At 30.7% G+C, this 23,485-nt stretch overlaps 1 protein-coding gene across 2 annotated transcripts in view; it reads left to right on the forward strand.

The window, feature by feature from the left end:
- LOC118192800 (RAB6A-GEF complex partner protein 2) overlaps nt 1–19,957 on the forward strand; it is a 42,653-nt gene extending 22,696 nt beyond the window's left edge. The window contains exons 3-9 of one of the 2 annotated variants that reach the window (XM_035363811.2): nt 396–541; nt 1,608–1,691; nt 6,545–6,694; nt 10,309–10,452; nt 11,245–11,372; nt 13,849–14,026; nt 19,661–19,956. In XM_035363811.2, the coding sequence (XP_035219702.1) occupies nt 396–541; nt 1,608–1,691; nt 6,545–6,694; nt 10,309–10,452; nt 11,245–11,372; nt 13,849–14,026; nt 19,661–19,881 (1,051 nt within the window). In that variant the 3' untranslated portion in view covers nt 19,882–19,956. Of the gene's footprint in view, nt 1–395; nt 542–1,607; nt 1,692–6,544; nt 6,695–10,308; nt 10,453–11,244; nt 11,373–13,848; nt 14,027–19,660 lie in introns of both variants that reach the window. The other variant, XM_035363812.2, reaches the window with a different exon arrangement.
- The last annotated feature ends 3,528 nt before the right edge of the window (nt 19,958–23,485 follow it).

The raw sequence follows: 23,485 nt of genomic DNA on the forward strand, positions 1-23,485 counted from the left end.
TCAGAATTCTGTCTTTGAATACTAGGTAAAATCCAATAATACTCTTGCTGTTACTTACTATAGCTTGAATTAAATGTTTCTCTTAACTGACTAATATTTCTTGAACATATTTCAAAATTTAGCTTATTTTTCCCTATTGATAATAATGAAGTACAGTATTTTCATGAAGTTTATTGTTTTAAATTTTTTTAAATGCTTTCTTAGAAAGAAAAATCTCTGTGTTTTTTTCCTTTATATCCTTTTTTTCAATATTTTACTCTCATTTTTAAATTTGGAGGACTTTATTTATTTCAAATTTTATTATGTGTGGGAAAAAGTGAAATTTTCTGAAAAGAAATGGAAAGCTTATTTATTTTCTTTTAGGGGAAAAAATATTGTAATATATTTTTGTTTAGTGATTTAGAAGAAGTTCTTGCCTGGGCTAGTGCTCAGATTCATTGCCAATGTACTGTTGATGATGCATTAGTGAAATTTCCTGCCACTGCTTCACAAGAAGAATTAGCTACAGCTTCTCAAGACACTTCTTTTATACCATGTCGAGGTAAACACGAATGCCTTTTTTCTTACATCTCGATTCTGTGTTTACTACAAACTGACGTATACACATAAAATGCCGAATAACTTAGTAATTTTAGAAATTTGTTTCTTCAATCAAAATATATAATAAATATAGTGTGTATTTTAATTAAAAATGTATTTACATATTTATATAAGAAAAATTACTGGGGAATTTACCATGTTGAACTTTTTAAGAAAACCAAAATTTTGCTTGTTTGCTTAAAAAAAAAAAAAAAAAAAAAAAAAAAGAGAGCATGGATTACAAGTGTTGACAGATTAAGGAGTTGTGAAATATTAGAATTCTACTTAACTATATAATGATATATCATTTCATATTTTTAGAGAAAAATATTTTAATTATGTTAGCAATAAACCTGGACTTGATTAAATTCAGTTACATTGAACTTGATATTAGTTTGAATTATTATGACACTGATGTTATGTGTATTGCTTTTTCCAAAAACCTTTTAACATGCTTTTAATCTGCTTAAAATAATTTTTCAAATATATTTTTATCTTGTAACATAAATTATGAGCTTTAATCTTTGAAATATAGTTTTGAGCTATTTTAATGTTACTTTAAGAAAGCTATGTTTTACATATCCCTTGATGAGGAAAACTTCTTCATTAAAATAAAATATTTGGTTTCTTGAAAATTAAATACTTCATCTGTTATCACATAACTTTTGCAACTTTTGTTTATAATATTTTAACTAACTGTATTATCATATTAGTAAACTTAATGTTACAAGCATTATCTATTGATTGTAAGCTGATTAACATATTTTGAAATGAAAGCCAAAAATGTGAATTTATATTTAAAGTGATTAAAAATTTTATGTTTTTAGTAATACTGTTTATATAACTTATATATGTAGTAGATTATGGATAAATAATATATATTAATAACTAATTAAAATTTTATTATTATCTTTATTGAACTATCTTCTATTAATTTCATTTAAATGCATAATTTTAATAATAAATTAATTTTTAAAAATGCTATGTATAACTGAATTGTAATTAACAGATTTACTCTAATATTTTAGGTGAAAGTGGCCATGTTGTGCTATCAACAAAACCAAAAATATTATTCTGTGACTTAAAACTTTTACCAGGTGAAAGTAAAACTTGTAAGTATAATTATTTTCTAAACTTTTCTAAACATAAGTATATATATATATATAAAATAGAGCATCTTGCAAAAATATTTAAAAAATAAATATTTAGATGTAGGAAGCTTTAGTTGTATACTCAGTAATTCTTACATTGTAGAACCGGATGATATAGCATGATAATCAAGTAATATTTCCACTTTCATTTTCCTACTTTTACATATGCTTTCATGAATTTAACCAAATTCTCTCCAGATTTCATTGGGTAACCATTTGTTTCTTTAAAAATAGTAAGGGGATATTGCATGAAGTAGTTTTTCTGATCTGTAATGTGGATCGTAGGAGCTAACCTTATAGTTGCAATACAGTTTTAAATAATTAATCTCTTAATTAAGACACAATAACATGCCGAATAAATACTAATTCAGAAGTCAAACAACAAAAATCAGCGTTATATTTATAAAATTTTCATTTGCGGTTTCATTTGCAAAAATGAATCATTTTCATTTGCGGTTTTGCAGCTGAGGATGGTGGTTCGGTAAAACCATCGAAACTAGTCCTGTGAAAATTTTGTAAATATAACGCTGATTTTTGTTTTTTGACTTCTAAATTATTAATCTCTTAATGTTAATCTATTCTTGCTGTTATTTAAAGTAGAATAATTTTTTTCTATCAGGCTATTTTACTAATGAATTAAAATACTTCATGTGATTAGGCAGCTGGTTTTGATTTGAAAATATAATGCAAACAAATTTTTGAAAAAAATATAAATTTTCTGTAGGTTTTCTGAGAAAAAAGTCTGTGGTTAATATAACATTAGTGATAATATATGTGTATTTTTAGGCAAAAGATAGAACCAGAAATATAGCAATGCTACAGTTATTTTCCCCTTTACTTGGTTTTGTGGTTAAAGACATGTCCCTGTTAAATTCAGCCTTATAACTAAAGATTCAATTAATTAAAATTTAATTATATCTATTTGTTATTTATTGTTTTTTTTTATGTCATTGCCCAAAAGCTCCACTTTTTTTTTTTTTTTTTTTTTTTTTTTTAAAGTACTCTTTTTAAGGTTGCAATACTTTTAAAGCCTATGAGATATATGATGAAGAAGAGAGCTTTGCATGGTATCAAATTTGGAAGCATATTTTGAGGAAGCACGCAATTTCCAACCAAGTGGACCAAAATTTAATTTCTATTACAATCCTCAAAATTAATATCTTGAGTTTATTATTATTATTATTATTATTTTATGGAGTTGTTTCGAAGGAAAAGTGCAGAAAAGTAAACCTTAGATCCTTCAACAACTGCAGAATAGTGTATCTGAAATCTGAGCCTTACTGCAATAGATATTCAAAGTTGTTATAGATTATATTGAGCATAGATGTGTGATGCTGAAATGGGAAAGATTTATTCAGAATTATTTTCATACTAATGTAAGGAGTGTGTCAGTTATAATATACTTATTTGCATTGAATTCCAACTGGGAGAAAAACATCTTGAGAGGTTTGCTGATATAAGTCTTTTAATTAAGAACTGACAGAAATTTTGCTCAAGAAAGATGAAAATATTTGTTATCTTAAAACTTCTGTTCTTGTAATTAAAGCTGTAAATTCTCAAAACAAAGCAATTAAATTGCAGTTTAAAACTAATAACATGTTAATTTACTTTATGAAGTTTATATTATGGCTTTAGAAAGGTATTTGATTAATAAAAATAAAATCAAGAAGCCTAACTTCATTGAATGAATATTTTGAAAGCAGAAATTCTTTTTAAAGTTATTAAGCAAAAAGAATTTATGCTTTATCCATATCATCTCTTTTTCATATTTTAAATTATTATTTACTTAACAGTATTTTTGAAAATTAATTATGAAGCAAATATTTTCAAATTTCAAGTTTTTGTTTCATAGTGTATTATTTAGTGTAGTTAATTTATAGTTTCATAAATAAACACCATCTTCCAGTTCTGTTTTAATATTTTGCTTTAATTGCCATTTAGTACCTGGAGTGTGATAAAAGTCATTATGCAGATCGATAACTGATAATACCAGTAATCATATTTTTCTCTAAGAGGATTTCTCCACAAAAGCTCAGAGTATCCGAAATAGTGAGTAGTTAATATATACAGTCAAAAGTCTTTAATCCGGACTCGTCGGGACTTCGGCGTTTCCTGATTATAGATCATCAGTTTAAATCTGGTAAGATGGCATGAAGAAATTATAAAATTAAAAATATGAAACCGTAATTTATAAAATAATGAGCAATTATGATCTAAAGAGTATCAAAATTTACAAAAAAAGAAGCTTAATATTTATTTGTTTACTTTATTAAACATTTCTTTCAACGCGCGCATGCGTAAAGCATACCTTATGCATAGCAGAAATTAGAAAATTGCAAACAGAAAACTATTTGATTTGTATTCGTGATATTTATAATGACGAGGAATTTGATTTAAATCATATCAAAGACGGAGTACATCAATATTAAATATTACATTTAGTAAGGAATTATAAGCTGAATAAAATAAAAACATCTGCCCTGAAGATAAGGATAGTGCTGACAGATCAACTTCCAGTTCATTACGCACCGCGACGTCCCCCTCCCCCGCGCAGAGCAGTGTGAAATTGATAAACAGATTTTGGAATGGTTAGATAAACAAAGGATATGCCTTTATCCATTTTTTGTAGCAATTCGTTTTTTGTTTGATGGACATCGAAACATACTTTCGTTTTCTAGATCCTTTGGGAGCTCCAGCATCGGAAATTCTATTTGACATAATCGAGAGTTCAAGCTTACTTTTATAAAATTGCTCTTACAGTCTGCAAAAAATAATAAGCTGGATCCAATTCGAAGATTAAGGAACAACGCAATCATCAACATTAACTGAAATAGATAATTAGATAATTTTAGCTTATACCGTCTGTTATACATCAAACGTGCACGCGAAAACGTATTCTGCGCTTGCGCAGAAGCATATGCGCAGTCGTAAATGTCTTGCGCGCACGCGTAAAACGCCTATGCGCATGCGTCAACTCGGCGCATGCGCAGAAAGATTTTAGCTTTGATTGAACCGGATTATGGGTGTCCGAATTAACGACTTTTGATTGTATATATATATATATATATATATATACACACACACACATTAAAAAAATATTTTAAGAAAGATTATCCTATCCTAGAAAAAAAAAAATATACAGTGAATTAAAAGTGTTACTAGGCAGTCGGGAGTGAGAATGCATTACTAATTAAAACAAGAAAAAGACGGAGCAGTGGTGATGCATAATTCTTAGATATTATAGATCGTAGATCCGTATTGAAGAGGATGCATTCTGAGTGCATAGTATGTTAATAATGTTATCTAAAATTGTAATATCTAAAAAACTTGGCAGTCGAGACAGTTTTAATTCCATCTTTACCTGCAATTGACATTTGTGGCCACATACTTCACTTGGCACTCTAGTCGTAATTATTTTAGAAAATTTACATATTTGATATTGTTGCAATAGGACAGAGCAGAATAAAATAGCATCTAAGATAAAGTGTGTAGTTATCCAGTATGAAGGCACACAAAAAGAAAGATTTTGTTTTGAGTTAAAAGTTTCAAATCCCAATTATTACATCATCAGTGCTGCGCAAGCCATGCAAAATGGAATGATCTAGAAATGACACAGTTCAGAAAAGTTATTACGATATGTAAAACAGAGAGGGAGAATTAAAGGGTTACCATTAGTTTAAATTATAATTTTGATTTATATATTTTTTATCGTACATATATATATGTATCTTAAAAGTGTTAAATACTGTAAAGAAGAAAAACTTAGATCCATACAGGAATAAAATATAAAAATTGATAATTATAAGTTTTGGCTTTTTAAAGAGATAATAAGTGTGAAATTTGGAATTGTTGGGACTGGCGATTCTGGATTTCAGAAATTTTAACATTTCATTTTAGATCATACGTTTAAACCTGTTAGATGACATGTAGAAATCATAAAATTAAAAATATTTTGTATTATTTTTTTAAGAAAACTCAAAAAATATTTTTTATTTATTTTGTATAAAGAATATACATTTTCTTATAATACCAGGTGATGTTTGAAAGTATAAAAGTCTCATTAGTTGGGAGAAAAAAGGCTTTTGCAGCACACTTCATTCTGAGTATTATATTTCCCATTCCGGGATTTTGTAAGGAAAAACAAGTTTTTTTTTCCCTGGTAATTCAGATGTGCAAATGTTAATTCATTCTGGATATTGGACATCCATATTTCAATACTGAATACTAAACCTTCATATCTGGTATCATCAGTTTAAGATGTTCACCTGTATAAGCAACATTTTAGTGTCCTAGAAAATAGAAGAAATTGGAAACATTAAATTTCTGGTAGGTTAGTGTATATGTATTTTTCTTTGTTAATTTAAGGGCCTCATGTTTTCAAGGAAACCAAAGGATACTAATTTTACTCTTAATATCTGTATAAATTTTTAAATCATGGAAAATTGTCTTAAAGACTTTTTTTTCTAGTTCAGAATTAAGTTTTTGCTATTGATTAGAACATTCAGATTATTACTACAATCATTTTTATTTCTTACTGTTATCTTTTTTCGAATTTGAAAATGTTCTTTCTGTTTGAAACGGATTTTAAGTCTGTTGTTCTATGAATTTTGATAATGTAAATTTTTTAATTTTGAAATTTTGAATGAGAATTTCATTACCCCAAAATCATAGCATTGCATTAGTTATTATTAGCACTTTATCTAATACTAACATTTGTATAAAAGACATTAATAACATACATGATATTAATAAAGTTTAAAATTTAATCATTGCCTTGTGAAATATGGTTATAATTTTGTATTTTTTATTTCTAGATGTCTACCGAGAAACAATTCCTAATAATGCCCCTCCATCTTATAGAGGACAGTGCGTTAAATATGCATACAAAATCACTGTTGGAACTCAACGAGTAAATGCAGTTATCAAACTGTTGAAAATACCCATAAGAGTGCTTGTTTTATACGGTATGGTTTTTTTCCTCTTTATATTGAAATGACTTGCCAAAATATTATATTGTTACAAAATGTACAGGCACGGTAAGATGGCTTCCCCGCAAAGCAGTTTTAGGGTTGCCATAAAATGACAAGTGAATGCAGGGTTGCCACATTTGGCAAAAAATCGCCTATTTGGCGACAAAATTGGCGATATACCATGGACAGTTGGAGAACCTTCTGGAACGAATTCTTACCGGCTTAGCCCAGAATGTTCTCAAACACAAGCTGAAAGCTATATAAACCCTGCTGGTCCACAGTCAGGGAGTGTGTGCCTCGTTTTCGAGAGTGCAAGATAGTTAGTATCGAGTTGGTGTCTCGTCTAGCGAGTCAGTCCGTGCGGAGTCAATCGAGTTGACCGCCGGGTAGCGAGTGCCGAGTGGGTCATCGAGGGCACCGAAAGAGTCTCGTAGTGTATTGCGGTTAGTGCATTGTCGAGATAGTGTGTTGAGCTCCGGGAATGACTGAACCGAAGAGTCGGGAGCTGTGCTCTGTGTATCGCCGATTGCATCGTGAGTTGTAGCATGGAGTTCCGAGAACGACCAAGCAGAATCGGAAGCTGTACTCTGGTGCTTTGCAGTGAAGCTGTCTCCACTGTGATAGCTTGGTAACCTGAAAGCTGTGTCGCTGATCGTGTCAGTGTGTTTATAATAGTTAGATGACTGTAAACGAGATTTTGGAGCTATTCTGATTAATACCGGCCAATAAAGTGTGTTTCGATAACTTCATCAAGTGTCATCATTATTCATTTCAAATCCACACGAACCCTGTAGAACGTGAAGGAAGAGTAAACGTAACAACTGGTGTCAGAAAAGAAAAGCGCAACAATATTGTATCTTTAATATTTCTGTGAGTTAAAATAAAACGTACAGTTTGTAATATATTTTATATGCACTTGCTGTTTCAATTTTGAGATTCGTGCTGAGTGTTATGACATTACATTTTATTCCTAATTTTCATATTTATTGTATAGAATTATAATTTTGCATTTTTTGTTAACTCTTTCACTTGCTTTCTCTCTCTACACACACACACATACATATGTATATATATACACACATACATGCACACACCTGACACAAAACGGTGTAAAATTACTTCTATTTGAAGAGGTAGCTCTGTACACCAAGGAAGTTTAACACCTTCCTAATACCGCATTGCTACACCTTTGGCATGCAAAATGGTATACCCTGTCTTCACTTTTATAAGTGTCCAGAGGAAAACTGTTCCAGATGTGGCAGCAAAAGTTGAAGCTTCCTTATTATGTTAAAATTGCACAATATAAGCAGAAAAGACTATATTTAAACATTTTTTTTTATCATGGTCACTCATCATAAGCAGTAACTAAATAGTTATAAGATAGTATGCTTCGATTTGAAAAACAACAGAACTTTCCATTAAGTAAGATCCATTATATACATAAATACATACATAAATGTTTGTATGTTCAAATGTGACTCATCCATATTATGTAGTCAATGATTTCAGCATAATGGAGACACCAATACATTTCAGCTCTCCTGAATGTTAACACATTTCACTCTTTTGTGTTACTATGTGATTGGTTGGATACAGATACCCAAAATTTAATGATTTATTGCACAGTTACAAGCTTTTTCTTTACAACTTTCTTTCTTATAACTATTTTTTGAATAATATACAACTATATTTCTCAAATATTAAACAATAAAATTAATAGAAGGCAGCTCATTCACTTAGAATACTATTTATATCAGCTTCTTTGAAGCCATTCAAAATTATCTCATGTTTGGCTTCAATACTGTTAAATATGCGCACAAGCCAAGAAGCATGAATCGGTTTTAATCGTGATATTCGCAAGTCCACAGATTCTTTTTGCTCTAGAAATTGAAGCTCATTAGAATACCACTCAATAAATTCATTCTTGAGCAAACGCTTGAACTCGCCATTTACAGTTAAGTCCAAAGGTTGGAGCTCTCCTGTGCAGGAATCGGGCACAAAAACTGGGATAATATTCCTCTTCTCTAGTTCAGTCAGAAAAAGAGTATCTTGGTGTGTCTTAAAAACGTCGAAAAATGCTACACCAGGTTGTTCTGGAACTAGCCCGAGAAGCTCTCTATGCTTGTCGTAATAAGGTACAAGAATATTCTCGATGTATCAAATCATTGTGTCAGTATTACTCCAGTGCGAATCGATGTGCCACACGTCTCCGCGGGAAATGTAAACTTTGGATGACAATTTGTTTTTTTTCCAGAAAACAACAATTGTGGTGGAAGTAGGTTTCCAGCAAGAGAACATGCTAACAAAACAGTCATCTCTCTTTTATCTTCCATGCCGATTACAGACACTTGTTTTGAACCACCTTCTTCCAGTGTATAATTAGATGTAGGCACAAACTTTGCATTTGTCTGATCAAAGTTAACGAACATCTCAGGGGGAACAACATTTTTGTCGATGACTGTTCATATAAAATTCTCGAACTTTTCACCTCGTGAAATCACCGATATATTCATTTTTGTGAAAATTACGGCCCGCGAAAATAAGGGCTTTTACAGTAATCAATTTTGGGATTGGGAAGAGGGGTCCAAATATGTGGCACCCATTTTCATTGGACTTGGCACCTGTGTATTTCTTTCTGTGGAGCTGTTCTGAAGGAATCAAGTGTATTGAACTCTACTTACTTACTTTCCATGCTCCATTCACTTTTGTGATCACAGGCTGTTAAATCTTGATCAGTCAGCCATTTCACAGTGTTAAACATGTCTCAATATGTGTGGTGGTCATTTTGAGCTCTGTTCTTGCATACAGTCAGATGCATGTACTGATGTCATTTTCTTTTGCATTTTTCTTAGAATTTGAAGATCATAGAAGTATAATTCAAATGTGAGTCATTTTTTTATGTGCAGTTTTACATCTAACTTATGTGAATTCAAAGTCATTCAACACCTTATTTCCTATATTTTATTTTACATATAACTAATTTGCTTTCAAAAAATGCTGATAAAGGACATGTTACTTTGTCTATATTTATCAGAACTCTTTATAAAGAAAAGATTTACATCAAAGCACTCCACACCCCTTTTCAGAAAGTCATGTATGAGTTAAAATTGCGTTCATGTACAATGCCACACAGTGCTGAGTAGTTTTATGAAACCATTAGCACCAGGCAAACTCTTTTATGTAGCACGTTTATTTTAATACATTTTATACTGCTATAAATGAAAACTACACTTTTTTCCTAAACAAATGTATTTTTAGCTTTGGCCCTATTTAATTGAAATTCGTATGTATTTGTTTGCAAATTTAGATCTCAGTTTAATGCCTGTTCTGTTGGTTCCACCTATCATGTAATTTCAGGGTATTGTTATACTCCAGCTGAGGAATCCCACATTATGTAATTTATGTGGCATCCAGTATGTATATAGAGAGAAAGAAATAAGAATAACAGATAATTAAGTTCTTACTAAGGACTCTTAGTTAATTATTTATTTATCATCAAAAATATATAATAATTTGATATTGCAGCTTAAAGAATTTTGGGATGCAGTTACATAAATTATTCTGCTGTATGTAGTACTGGTCTGAAACCTTTCTATTTTTATTTCTAGGTGTTCCAGATAGTCATTTATTAGCTGAAAGTGAAGAATTACAGGTTGCACCTGCTAATCCATTTCTTCAAAGTCAGCAGAAACAGCCTACCATTTCTTCAACTTTGCAGCTATTAGAAGCCATTACTGCTCGACGAAATCCAAGTTAGTAAATTAAAAATCACCCAGGAAGATTTTTTATTTCTATAATAAAATTTTAAAAAATTATAGAAGTTGTTGTGTATAAAGTTTAATATCAAAGTATTTAAAAGGACCTATTATAATCGTTATTAATTTAGTCTTGGTTGTTAATGTCTCAGAGTTGGACTTTTAGGATGGGAGTAAAAACACAACAACAGCTGTGTAGATTGCAACGCACATAGCTGTGTTGGTGAAAATGAGAGACTGATAAATTCCTTTTTATCAGTGTGATCAGAGTGGAAGTTCAATGCAGAATACTTCTTAAAAATAGCCATGAGAAAGAGTTTTACCGGCAATTAAACACCGAACGACGACTCCCTTTTGTGTAAAATTTGTAGCTTTGGCTAGCATTATCAGGTGATACTGAATTTGCTTTTGAATTTTTGTTCACTAATTGCAGCATATCAAATGAGTGGTGCTTCTCATATATGAATTGAGCTGCCCAGTTTTTATCACCTATGTATCTAAAAATTATCTGCATATTAAATTTAATCATGCTACTAATTTTTTTTATGTGATTTTCAGATTTTTTATCCACAGACTATGTATTTATTTATAGATTGCTAATAAAGTAGATTAAGCAGCCATCATTAAATGTGCAATATCCTAAAACATTTAATGCATTTAAATTAATTGTTTAATTTTACACTTTGCTTTTAAAAATCTCTGATTGTAGTTTATTTATTTTGTTTTTGTTTTTATAAGTGTGATTATTAAATATTTAAATACTGAAATTTATTATCATATTTTTAAAAGGTTATTACAATATCACCAATCAAAATGGGAAAGTTGTTAGATTTTGCTTGCTCAAATCTGCTTATCGGCTAGGGGAAGATATTATTGGAGTATTTGACTTCAGTAAAGCTACTGTAAAATGTGTTCAGGTAAGATTCCCATTATAAAAAGCTATTATATTCTTATTTACAGTTGACCATAAAAGATTTCAAAAGGACAGATTAAAAAATAGTGAAATATATGATACAAATGAGTTTGGAAATTTTGTTAGTTTATTATTACAGTCAAAAGTCTTTAATCTGGACTCATCTGTACTTCGTCGATTCCAGATTATCGGTTTTTCCGGATTATAGATCATCAGTTTAAATCTGGTAAGATGGCATGCAGAAATTATAAAATTAAAAATATGAAACTGTAATTTATGAAATAAAGAGCAATTATGATCTAAAGGGTATCAAAATTTACAAAAAAAAAAAAAAAAGCTTTATATTTATTTGTTTACTTTATTAAACATTTCTTTCAACGCGCACATGCGTAAAGCATACATTAAGCATAGTCGAAATTAGAAAATAGCATAGCAACCAGAAAACTATTTGATGTGTATTTGTGATATTTATAATGATGAGGAATTTGATTTAAATCATATCAAAGACAGAGTACATCAAGATGAAATACTAACATCTGCCCTGAAGATAAGGATTGTGCTGACAAATCAACTTCCAGTTCATTGCGCGCCGTTTCGTCCCCCCCCCCCCGCAGAGCAGTGTGAAATTGATAAACATATGTCGAAATGATTAGAGAATCAAAGGATATGCCTTTATCCATTTTTTTGCAGCAATTCCACTTTTTGTTTGATGGACATCGGAACATGTTTTCGCTTTGTAGATCCTTTGGTAGCTCCAGAATCGGAAATTCTTTTTGACATAATCGAAAGTTCAAGCTTACTTTTATAAAATTGCTCTAACAATCTGCAAAAAATAATAAGCCGGATCCAATTAGAAGATTAAGGAATAATGCAATCTGCAGCATTAACTGAAATAGATAATTAGATAATTTTATGCTGTCCTAAGCTGTTTAAGCTTATGCTGTCCGTAATACATTAAACGCGCATGCGTAAACATATTATGCGCATGCGGGAGGTTATTATTGTTGGAAAATATAGCTTATTGTAAACCTTTTACTGCATCATCTCTCCTCCTTGAAATGTTTATTTAGTTTAGTTCTTATTTTAATGTAATATAGTAGTTACTTCTACTTCTTTTTCTTGCTACCACTGTTTGCATTGAGAACGGACTGTTTCAACCTAATTGAAATGCAAAAATGAAACGTGATGTTACGTCATCTGAAAAGCCGATTCGCGCCGATAGCTGATTGGTTGCCGTGAGATGACGTCATTCCTACTTCTGCTATAAGTATCTTGCGTCGCTCTGGCTCAACCCTTCTAGTTCTCCTTCTTCTAGTTCCTGCTTTCCTGGCACTTGAGTGAGCGGTTTCCAGCCCCTTCAGAAGGATGCATGCAGTCCGGTTAATAAAGTGCCTTGGTTCCGGTTTGCGGGAGGGCTGTTTCTGAATAAAGTTCCGTGGTGCCTGTCCGCGGGATGGTTTTTCCAGAATGGGGTTCCTTGGTTCATGTCCACAAGATTATTGTTCCGGAATAAATTCCTTGGTTCCAGAGGCTACCATGTGAGTGACTGCCATGGGCGGCATCCATGTTCTTCAATAAAGGAGGCATTTAAAATACGTGAGCGGCGATTCCTCGTGCAAACGGAGTTAGGCCGGTTTTAAGTGCTTTCAAGAACTTCACTTAAATTTTCAGGTGTTTTCTCAACCATTGATCATGGACGCTTTGAATGTGTAGCCAACTTCATTTTTAGGCTGCATAATTAATGTTAATTAATGTTTAGGACATTTTTGTTTGTATTGAATGCCAGTGTTTTGGAGACCAGGTAAAAATATTATTTGATGAATGATGGTTATATTATATTTTTCCTAAGACTCTGATATTGTTTAAATTTATTTTCTGTGTTTTTATTCTTTATTATATTGTTAATAAATTGGTTAAATTTGAAACCTTTAAGTCTTCAATGTCTGCACAACATGATATCTCAGGGAGCTTTTATTGCTACTACTGCTAAATGTTTAATTTTTTTTTCAAACTTTAAACTTTGCTTTAGCATCATTTATGCGTTGACGCATGCGCAGAAAGTTTGTAGCTTTGAGGTCCGGATTATAGATCATTCCGGTTTATGGATGTCCAGATTAAAGACTTTTGACTGTAATAGTTAAATTGTATGTATATGTATTATAGAAAGTATTTGCTATAACTATACAGTATATATAAGAAATTTAAATTCTATCTTAAGTCTGAATATCTCTCCATTTATTTATTTGTGTGTGTGTGTGTATGTGTGGGAAACATCTTCTTACTGTCTTTTCAATTCTAAAATGTACGACATTTTGTACAAATATTTGTTTTGTAATTTTCTACTTTAAAAACTTCGATAATAATCATATATTATGTTTTGTAAGTTTGTAATGCTGTCATATAACAGCCATGGTAAATATGTAATAATGTAATATATTAGATGTTCATATTTGATTTTTTTTTTCATGTTATAATTACAGTTTTCAGTTACATTAGTCAGTGAAGAAGAGTTACAAGAAAATTGCAAGGGTAGAGCAAAACAGAATGTTACAACAGTTGCATATAATAAGCACCATGAATTTTCTTTACATGTGAGCCTCACTCAAATCATACTTCCTATTCCATTAACAATTACCCCAGCTTTTAGTACTAATATTGGTAAGTGTATAAAATTAAATTTTTATTTAAAATGAATTTGCTTTCTTCATGATTAAGAGTATTATTGTATGTGGTTTTAATTGCAGGAAAAATATAACTGTTTATTTATGCATATTATATTACAGTATATAACGTTTTACGTGTGCATATTTTTTTTCTTCCACAAGAAGGTAATTTTTCTTTGAAAATGTATGTGAATAGGTCTTTGCAAAGAAATTTTTGCAAAGTTTAAAAACAATTCACTTGAAAAAATGATATAAGATACAAAGAGAATACTGCAGTTGATTTTTGCTTTAATCAAAATAATTTAATTTTCACAAATTGAAATTATCATGCCAGTTAATAAAAGTAATATTTACCACCTTCCAAAAGTCCCAACTGGCATGATAATACATGTAGAAAAATTATATATTCTCTTCATTGATTTTTTATATATACTGATAATGAATTTTATCAAGTATGGAATGTAATTAATTTTTGAGTAATATAGCAAGCATCCAGTAAAATACCAGTTATGAATTGAATAGTAATAATATTTTGTAACATTGCCATATATTTAAATTTTTGTTATTTATGGCTTTGCTTTGTTCCCCCCCCCCCTCTTTTTTTTCTTATTTTAAAATTAGCACGTGATAATTTAATATTTTTGAACTATTAAATCTTTCATTCTAATGTTTTTTTTTTCACCTCTACATGTATATATTGGATATTGAGCAATAATTTTCAGTGCCCCCACAGAAAAGACTGCTTAATCAAACTTTGGCCTTTTTTTTTTTAAATTAAAACTTCCTAAATGTACTGGTGGACAAAATTAAGACTTTTTCCCAAATATCTCGAGAAATACCGGGTAGAAGTAAATGAAATTAGGTATGGCTATAATTCATTGTATGAAAATTATGTGTACAAAACAGCAATGAAAATGTCGTTCATTAGCATGAGTTTCAGCCAAGTGTCTGATGTGGTCCAAATTTGAGTTTGAAAGATGGCACTGAAAATGTGCCAAGTTGGGTGTGCGGTTGCCTCTGAAAGATAGATAACATGCATAACAAATAGCCATGCTGTTAATTAGAGAGTTCAGGAGTCTCTGTGGAAGTTCCACCCACTCCTTCACTAGAGCAGTTGTTAACTCCTGAATGGTTCTGGGTGGGGGTTGGTGTATTGCAGTAGCCCTCCCAAGAGCATCCTAAGCAAGTTCAATTGGATTATGGTCAGGAGATTTGGCTGGCCAATCCATTTGGTAAATGTTCTCGTTTTCCAAATAAACATCAACCAGGTGGGCCCAATGTATTTGTGCACTGTCATTCATAAAATTAAATTCAGGGCCAATAGTGCCTCTGAAAAGTTACACATAGGGCTCTAGGATCTTCTACTTGTACTTCTGGGCATTTACGAAAACAGTGTCAAACACATGGAGTGGTGTACAGGTATCTTTCATGATCCCTGTCCAGACCATCCCTCCTCCACCACCATATTGGTTCCTTTCTATGATGTGGCTGGTATGGTATCGGGTCCCATGTTCCGTCTATATCAATAATGGCCAAGAATCAGCCCATTGAAGCTGTGACTAGTGTTGGTGAACACTCTTTTGTTAGAGGGAGTGAATGGTATGCAAATAGCAGGCTTTCTGGCATACAGTCCTGTCTCATGGAGCCTTCAGCAATTGTCTTCCATGAAACTGATGTTCCTGGGGCAGTAGCGAGGTCACGAGACAGGTTATGTTATGTGGCTGTAGACACTCTTTGGCATTTGGCTGAAAGTACCAAATACTGGCCGTCATTGGTCGCCTTGGCTCCTTGGAGACCTTGTCTTGATTTTCTGAACACTGTCCCACTGTTTCTAAACTGATTCCATAAATTAGAGATGACATTTGGTGTTGCATACCTTTGTCTAAGCGATAATGTGTGCTCATTTCACCCAAAAAACAGCAAAAACAACAAGATTGTTCAAGAAAGATAATAAAAATCACTACCATGTTGCACAAGGGAATGAGATGAACAGCTGGATAAAGACTCACCACTTTTATAATTCCTTCCAACAAAGCAACACCCACAAGAATACATAAATTCATCTCAGTGACACCATCTCTGTGGTGATATTATATGGCAACCAATTGTCCAGGTTTTGTATGGTATTTTAGGAGAAATGTGAGGAAACGTTTTCCATCTCTTAATTTTGTCCCTCAAATGTAGTAGTATTTACCTGTATGTCTTTGTTAGGAGGAAAATTAATACAATTTAATGCAGTTTTGCATGTATGCATTTTCTTAATTGTCTCCATTTAATTTGTCCAACTCGGAAGTTTCAATTATATGCAATATGCTGCAGAGCATCGACAGTATTGTAATCCTCTTTAATGACTGGTTTGAAAATCCATTCATTCAAGAATTTAAAACATTACTTAGTTTACTTTCCTTATTTTCAATAATGCTCTAAGGCACGATGCTGAAGCCCTAACAGCATTGCATCCAAATGTAGAAGTTTTATTCCTTCCTCTGAAGACCACTGACTTAATCGAACCCATGGATAGAAAAATCACAATGATGAATGCTTGCTGGCATCAGCTGTAGTCAGAAGTTATCAACAATTTTAAAGCATTTCATAGATTGAAAATGAAGCCAAGGAAATTGTACAAATTACAAAAGCAATAGGTGAAGGACCTTCAGATATAGAAGATGGATAAATTAAAGAATTAGTCAAGAATTATGATCTGAAGTGACAGATTAAGAATTGAATGAAGTTATAACACCAGCCAATAGTGAAGAAGATTAAATAATGTACAAGAAATTAAACGAATTGTTATAAAAGGCACAGGAACAAGCATTGTCCTTTTAATTACAATAATATTTAGGTTTGTATAAATTATACATACTTTCGTAACCTGAAGTATACCTAATAATTCCATAGAAATTTTGTGGAATGCGATTTTGCTGTATATGCAATATGTTAATAAAGTAAAACCCACGTTACACCAAAGATTTACTGTATAGAAAAAAAGGAAAAACTATTTTCAGTTCTTTTCAAATTCATTCTGTAATTAAAAAAAAAAAAAAAAATTCTAATCAGTATATCTACTATCTTTTTTAAAAAATAAATTTTAATAATAATTTTTTTATATAAAATTGTATATACTTTTAAATCTTGTATATATTCTAACAGTAAATAAAGTAACATGTAAAGCATGTACCATATATTATAATCAATTTCATGATTTCTGTTTTACTTACTATAACTTATGCTGATGTATTTACATATTTCATAGCTAAATATAAATTATTTATTTCTTTTTCAACATTAATTTTTATATTCTGTGTGCTTGTAAAAAAACATTTAGATTTATGTTTTTTTAATGATTAAACTTCTCTTCAATATTGATATTTTTACTTATTGTGAAGTATTCTGAATTTTCCTGATACTTTTTTCCTTTAAGGAGTGGGAATGTTACATAATATGCTTTAATAAATAGCAAAACTTTTCTTACCACAATACATTTAAACCAGCTTATGGATTTTCAGTAGAATTTAGAGCATTTATGATATATAATATTAAAACATATTGAAAATTAGAGAGAGATTCATATTAATTTTGCCATAATAACATACAGATTTAAGTGATAAAATCATCAGTAGTAATGTCTGACTCGTTAGTATAACAAATCTTCACTTCATTTTTTGAATAATAATAGAAATCTAAGAGAACTAGTGATATAAGATTATCAGTTCTTAAATTTTTAATAGTAGTCCAAGAATGCTGAATTAAAATATAAAAATGAATACTGCAATGAACTGAGTCATATTATGTAAATAAGACAAAAGATGAACCTGTATTCTTTTGCTTATTTCTCATATTCATCTTCTATTTCATAATTTTCCTTTTTGGTCTTTCTAAAAATTAGGTAGAATATATTAAATTTTGGTATGCAGTGTAATCAGTTTTGAATGATGGATAACTTCACAGTGTGATAAGTGAGACCCAGGCTTAAGTGATCCACAGGATCATTTTACCATTTTTCAAAAACATTATGTGTTTTCACATAAAACAAGGCAAATAGATTTCCAGGCCACAAAATAATGCTATGTTGAAGTTTGCAGGCTAACTTAATTAGTTACTGACTATTACTTTTATGGACTGCAAAATCAAGAAATAGTAATCAAGTTTAACAAAATGATAAAAAATGAAGTAAGAAAATTTGTAAGTTTATTATAATTTTACATAACCAATATTTTTATGATCTAGATCATTACTGTCACTTCTTTCTGATTCCCTACCAGAATGCAAATTTAATTTGAAAAGTATTTAAGTTAGGGTTTTCTGATTTTAAGACAGTATATCTACTTCTCGAGGCCACATTACTAGGTTTCTGCTAGCTCAGATAAGATTATATTCATTAGTTTTGTGTTATAGTTGCCGACAGTTAAATTGTTACTCTGGCAAGAAGTTTGAGCCAACTTCACGTGAAATTAATTGTGTAGTCTTTGGCTGCTAGACTTAATTTTAAATCTTGAACTGGACTGTTACTTGCCACAAGTGGTGGTTAAGCTTGTTAAGCATGAGTCATGTGTTTATGTTCCAACTCTGATTTAATAAAAAGGTTTCTTAAACCTTCTAAAGACTTTCCAGTTCTTTTCAGACACACAAAGAAGTCACTCTACATATGTTAGGAGTTCGATACCAGTTTATGCTACCAAAGAACACCAAACTCCGTAAATTATATGTTGCATTTGTCATATTTTGTATGCATTTTGAGTCATATTTGACTTCTCACTTTTCATCAAGGAGTGTCATTGTATTCATCTCTTAAATTGTACATGAATTCATTATCTATTATCAGCAGCAATTTTATGTGTAGTTTTAAAAATTTTGTTATTAATAATACTTAATTATTCTTGATTTTATTTTATTGACTATATGTAGACAATGAGAAAGCCTCATTCAGGATTTTACCCAGCATAATTATTTTGAAAGAGAAAAACATTTCGTCTAAAATTTGCATAGGATACATAGGATACATATGCTACATAGGATAGGTAGATATGCTTTGACATTTGCATATCTACCTATCCTATGTAGGGCAGGTGCAGTTGAGGCAGAATTTAGGGATAGCAAATTTTTTAGAATTTAAGGAGGCATCAAGTGGTAAATTTTTGGAGTTGCAGAGATTGCATCAATACCTAAAAGTCTAGCATTGACCCTGTCCCTTAGCTCGTGTGCCCAGATGGTGTGAGAATGCACAACATCTGGTCTTACTCTATTCTGTTTATTGGTTAGTGTCTAGTATTCTTCAGTTTAGTTCAGTTATTGGTTAATATCGAATATTTGCAATAATGCTTCCTGATTAAAAAAGAAGAAATGCAGAAGTAATCTCTGTTTGATTATTATTTTGTAACAATATTTATTATATCATATAATAGGAAAGAGTTTGTCATTTGATAAACAGTTGTTGGAAATCAGAAAAAAATTGAAACGATGTTTAAATGTATTCATTAAGATATAAATTCATATTCTAGTAGGTACATAAAAATTTTGTTAAATGAAAATTTTTAAAAACTTAATAGAATTAAAGTTACGTGACATCATTCAGTTTACAATTATCCGAACTAACTATAGCTTTATTTAACTGAAATCATTTTCTTTTCAGTATCATTAAAATGGATGCTACATTTTGAATTTGTGACAACTAATGCACTGCCTACGATGCCAGAAGCTAGTAGCTCATCTGAGAATATTTCTTGGCAAGGTCCAGCCACTTTAGATGTACAAACTATGGTATGGGATCTGCCCATAGATATTTATCCAACTCACCCTCTTCAAGTGGCCCATGGCCTACCATCCAAACTGGACCACATGATAACAATTTAATTTATATTGCTATTGTTTTAAGGAATTTTATTACTATAAAAATGGTGTATATATATATATATATAATGTACAAATATGTATAATATATAATAAAATTTATTTTTGTAGTTGAATAGAATAGTTTGTCATTTATTCATAAAAAGAGTAAATATAAATTTTGGTTCCTTTTCTTGTTTAATATTTATTAGAAGGAGTTTTTGTATTATGGCTTAAGTATATTATTTTCAAACTTAGTCTATACATTTTCATTAGATGGAAATTCAGAAGTAATAGTTAAAAAAAAATATTGGTGTTAAATGTGGAAGATGAGAGAAACACTGAGGATCAAAAGCAAATAATTTGGTAACCAATAGTTTATAATAATCCTGTAGGACACTAATTGATGACATTTATTAACAGTTTTTTAATAGAACAATATATTTTTCTTTTAATCCTGCATTAAAGTGTTACTTTGTGTAACATTATTGTATGCATTCATTAGCTTCCTATGTGGAGATAATGTAAAAAATAAATATTCCTTACCTCATTAGAAATGGCATTCAAAAATAAGAACATTCCTATCAGTATGAAAGTAGAAATATTACTTAATATATTAGGAGAAAAAGCACTGAATCTGTTAACATTGAGAGTGAAGAAATGCGGAATTACGAATGTATAAGTCAATCATTCTTAAAGAATTTAAACTCATAAAAGATACATAGTTAAATATTTAGGAAAGCTAAATAGTTTAGAAATGGAACACACATTCAATTTACGCCAAGGTTAAGAGCAATATGGGATTACTACTGTAAATTTAGGAAAGTTGAAAATTCAAATAAATCAATTGTAGCGAACAAATTAATGGAATTGAAATGCTTGTAGCTTCAGTGTTAACTCAGTGGTCTGGACCCATCGAGACTATAACTGCTTGTACATGTTTCCTGGTTCGATATGCAAAATTGCTTGTTACAGTGGCGTTCGGGCTAGAATATAATGAACGATAACTCGTCACCACCTACATCTGATCGCTTGGATCTCACATCTTTTCCTAGTTGCCTTTTAACTGGAGAAGAATGTAAGGAATTATTGCATTTCCCCATCCCTGTTGTAGTAGTGTAAATGTTAACTTGAAAAATCCGTGGTTCATATCCTGTCAAGAGTATGGCTGATTTTTCGTGTCTGTTGAACCCAAATACAGTACAAAATCCGAAATCTGGACGTCCATTATTCGGAATGATCTAAAATCCGGACCTCAAAACCACCAATAACTTTCTTTTCGTAGGCTTTACAGCATGCGCATTTGATTCCCCCCTCCGTGCATAATAAAGCATCTGGAGAGTTCTGATTCTTAATTTCACTTCGACAGTAAATAAAATACCTTCTTATTGAAGAAACAATCATTTTAGCATAAATTTGTACAATCAGTAATTTGGCTCTGTTGCTGCATATCTGCTTGCACACATCTCAAACCGAAACATTCCACATAGATACATCATTGATCTGACACCAACATGGCGAATGATTATTTATTATACTTTCCTTTCATCACCGCATGTTTATCAAAACATGACAACTTGAGTAATGACTCATGTAGTGATGCTTAAAGAATTTTTTATGTCAATAATTGAATAATAAAGGAGTATGGTAACCTTTTATAAACACATATAACTGTTAACATTTCGTTGCTAACAGTAAATAAATTCTAAATTAAAGGTCAATATATATAACAAAAGGTCTGATCACTGTGTAGGGCCAATAAGGCCCAGACCTAAAAGCCTAGATTTTACAGCCCCTAAAGTCTCTTGATTTCCATGTAATCTTTTTTTTTTCCTTTCTTTTAGAAATTCTAAAATTCTGTTAATCTCAAACAGTTTTGTATATGTGATTTTTATATAATAATTTTGAAAATTTTTATTTTTCTTTTTGTATATTTTTAATTGCTAAATTATTTTCCCTAGGAATAACTTTCACTAACCAAGCATCATTTCAAGTGGAGAATTATGTAAAAAGTTCTAATCAACTGCATCATTGTACAGTTTGTAATTATTTCTCTAAAAATGTTCATCATGTACGGCGACATATGCTAATTCATACAGGAGAAAAGCCATATCAGTGTAATATATGCATGAAAAAGTTTAGACGGAAAGAACATTTGAAAAGCCATGTTATCATGGTACATCAAAATATGTTATGTTATGAGGCATAGAGTTTTTCATTTTGATAATTGCTTGTTTTAAATTCTGTCATTATGATATGCATTTTAAGTGATTTAAAATTTATTTTTTATTACATTGAAAAAGTTGATGTCATACATACATGCACATGTATACATTATTTTCCTCATCTGCTTGGGAATAAAACTGACATGAATTAATTGAGTTTAAATCTTAATTCAGATTTTCACTTAAGTAGACTAGGAAGAACGCTTGACGATGATTACAGATTTAAGTTACATGCACTAAAAAATGTTGATGAGGGAAAAATTTACCAAAAATTTCTTTCCATATGCTAAAAATAGATTTTGTTGATGATACTCATAGACCCAAAAATTACATTTAGGGCTGCATCAGGCGATAAGATATCTAGCGCCGGCCCTCAATAAGGCTTAAGTATATGTGGAAATTTATTTATTCAGAACTCTGATAAGCCTTAAGCATGTGCAAGAAATAGACATAAGCATAATAAATAACTAAACTAATACAATTCAGGCTTAATTGTCTCAGTGCGCGAAAGAAGCAAGATAAAATTAAACGGAACAACTTGTCTTTAGTCACCATGCTCATTATGCATAGCCAAATATATATAGTGAAGGATAGCTAAATTTGATGATGATAGCCGCCAATTTTAAATATTTTCGAATATTGCAAAGCAAAGGTGAAATTTTCCAATTAACAGGTTTTGTAAAGAAATGTGGAGAAGCGGTAATAAATGAAGACGATATAAAAGAAGATTTTCATTGTGATGACAATGCTTCTCAATCATCAATCAATTAATGAATGGTGAAATCTCTAGTATGGTTCTAGATCCAGGAATTGCCACTAACGATAGAAAGGGACAGAGAAGTTACTGAAAACAAGAAAATTTCGATTGACAAATTGTCAGAATTCTCGAAACAGCAGTTACAGGACTTCAACAATGTAACTAAACAAGAGATCATGTCTGTCTACAGAATTAAAAAGAAAGTATTAGCACATAAAAATGAAGCAACTTAAATTGAAAGAAATGTTTAATAACAAATAAATATTAAGTTTTTTGTAAATTTTGATACCCTTTAGATCATAAATACTTCATTATTTCATATTTTTAATTTTATAGTTTCTACAAGCCATCTTACTAGATTTAAACCGATGATCTAATATCCCAAAAAATCCCAAATCCGGAATCGAAGTCCCGATGAGTCTGGATTTCGGACTTTGTACTGTATATGCAAGTTTTTTATACAAAAAGCTTACAGTTACAAAAGCTCTTATTATCTCCATATGTGTACCTATGTGTGTCATAAATTAATCAAGAGTAAAAGCTTGAATCTGAAAGTACATGATATTTCAAACTATTGAATTGCATAAAATTGTAATAATTCAAATGTAAATGCATGTGTTGATGCTTAAATATTTCATATAAAAAA

This window comes from Stegodyphus dumicola, chromosome 6 (assembly GCF_044657685.1).
Source record: "Stegodyphus dumicola isolate Sdum_Otavi_A_Nest chromosome 6, ASM4465768v1".
Lineage (NCBI taxonomy): Eukaryota > Metazoa > Arthropoda > Arachnida > Araneae > Eresidae > Stegodyphus > Stegodyphus dumicola.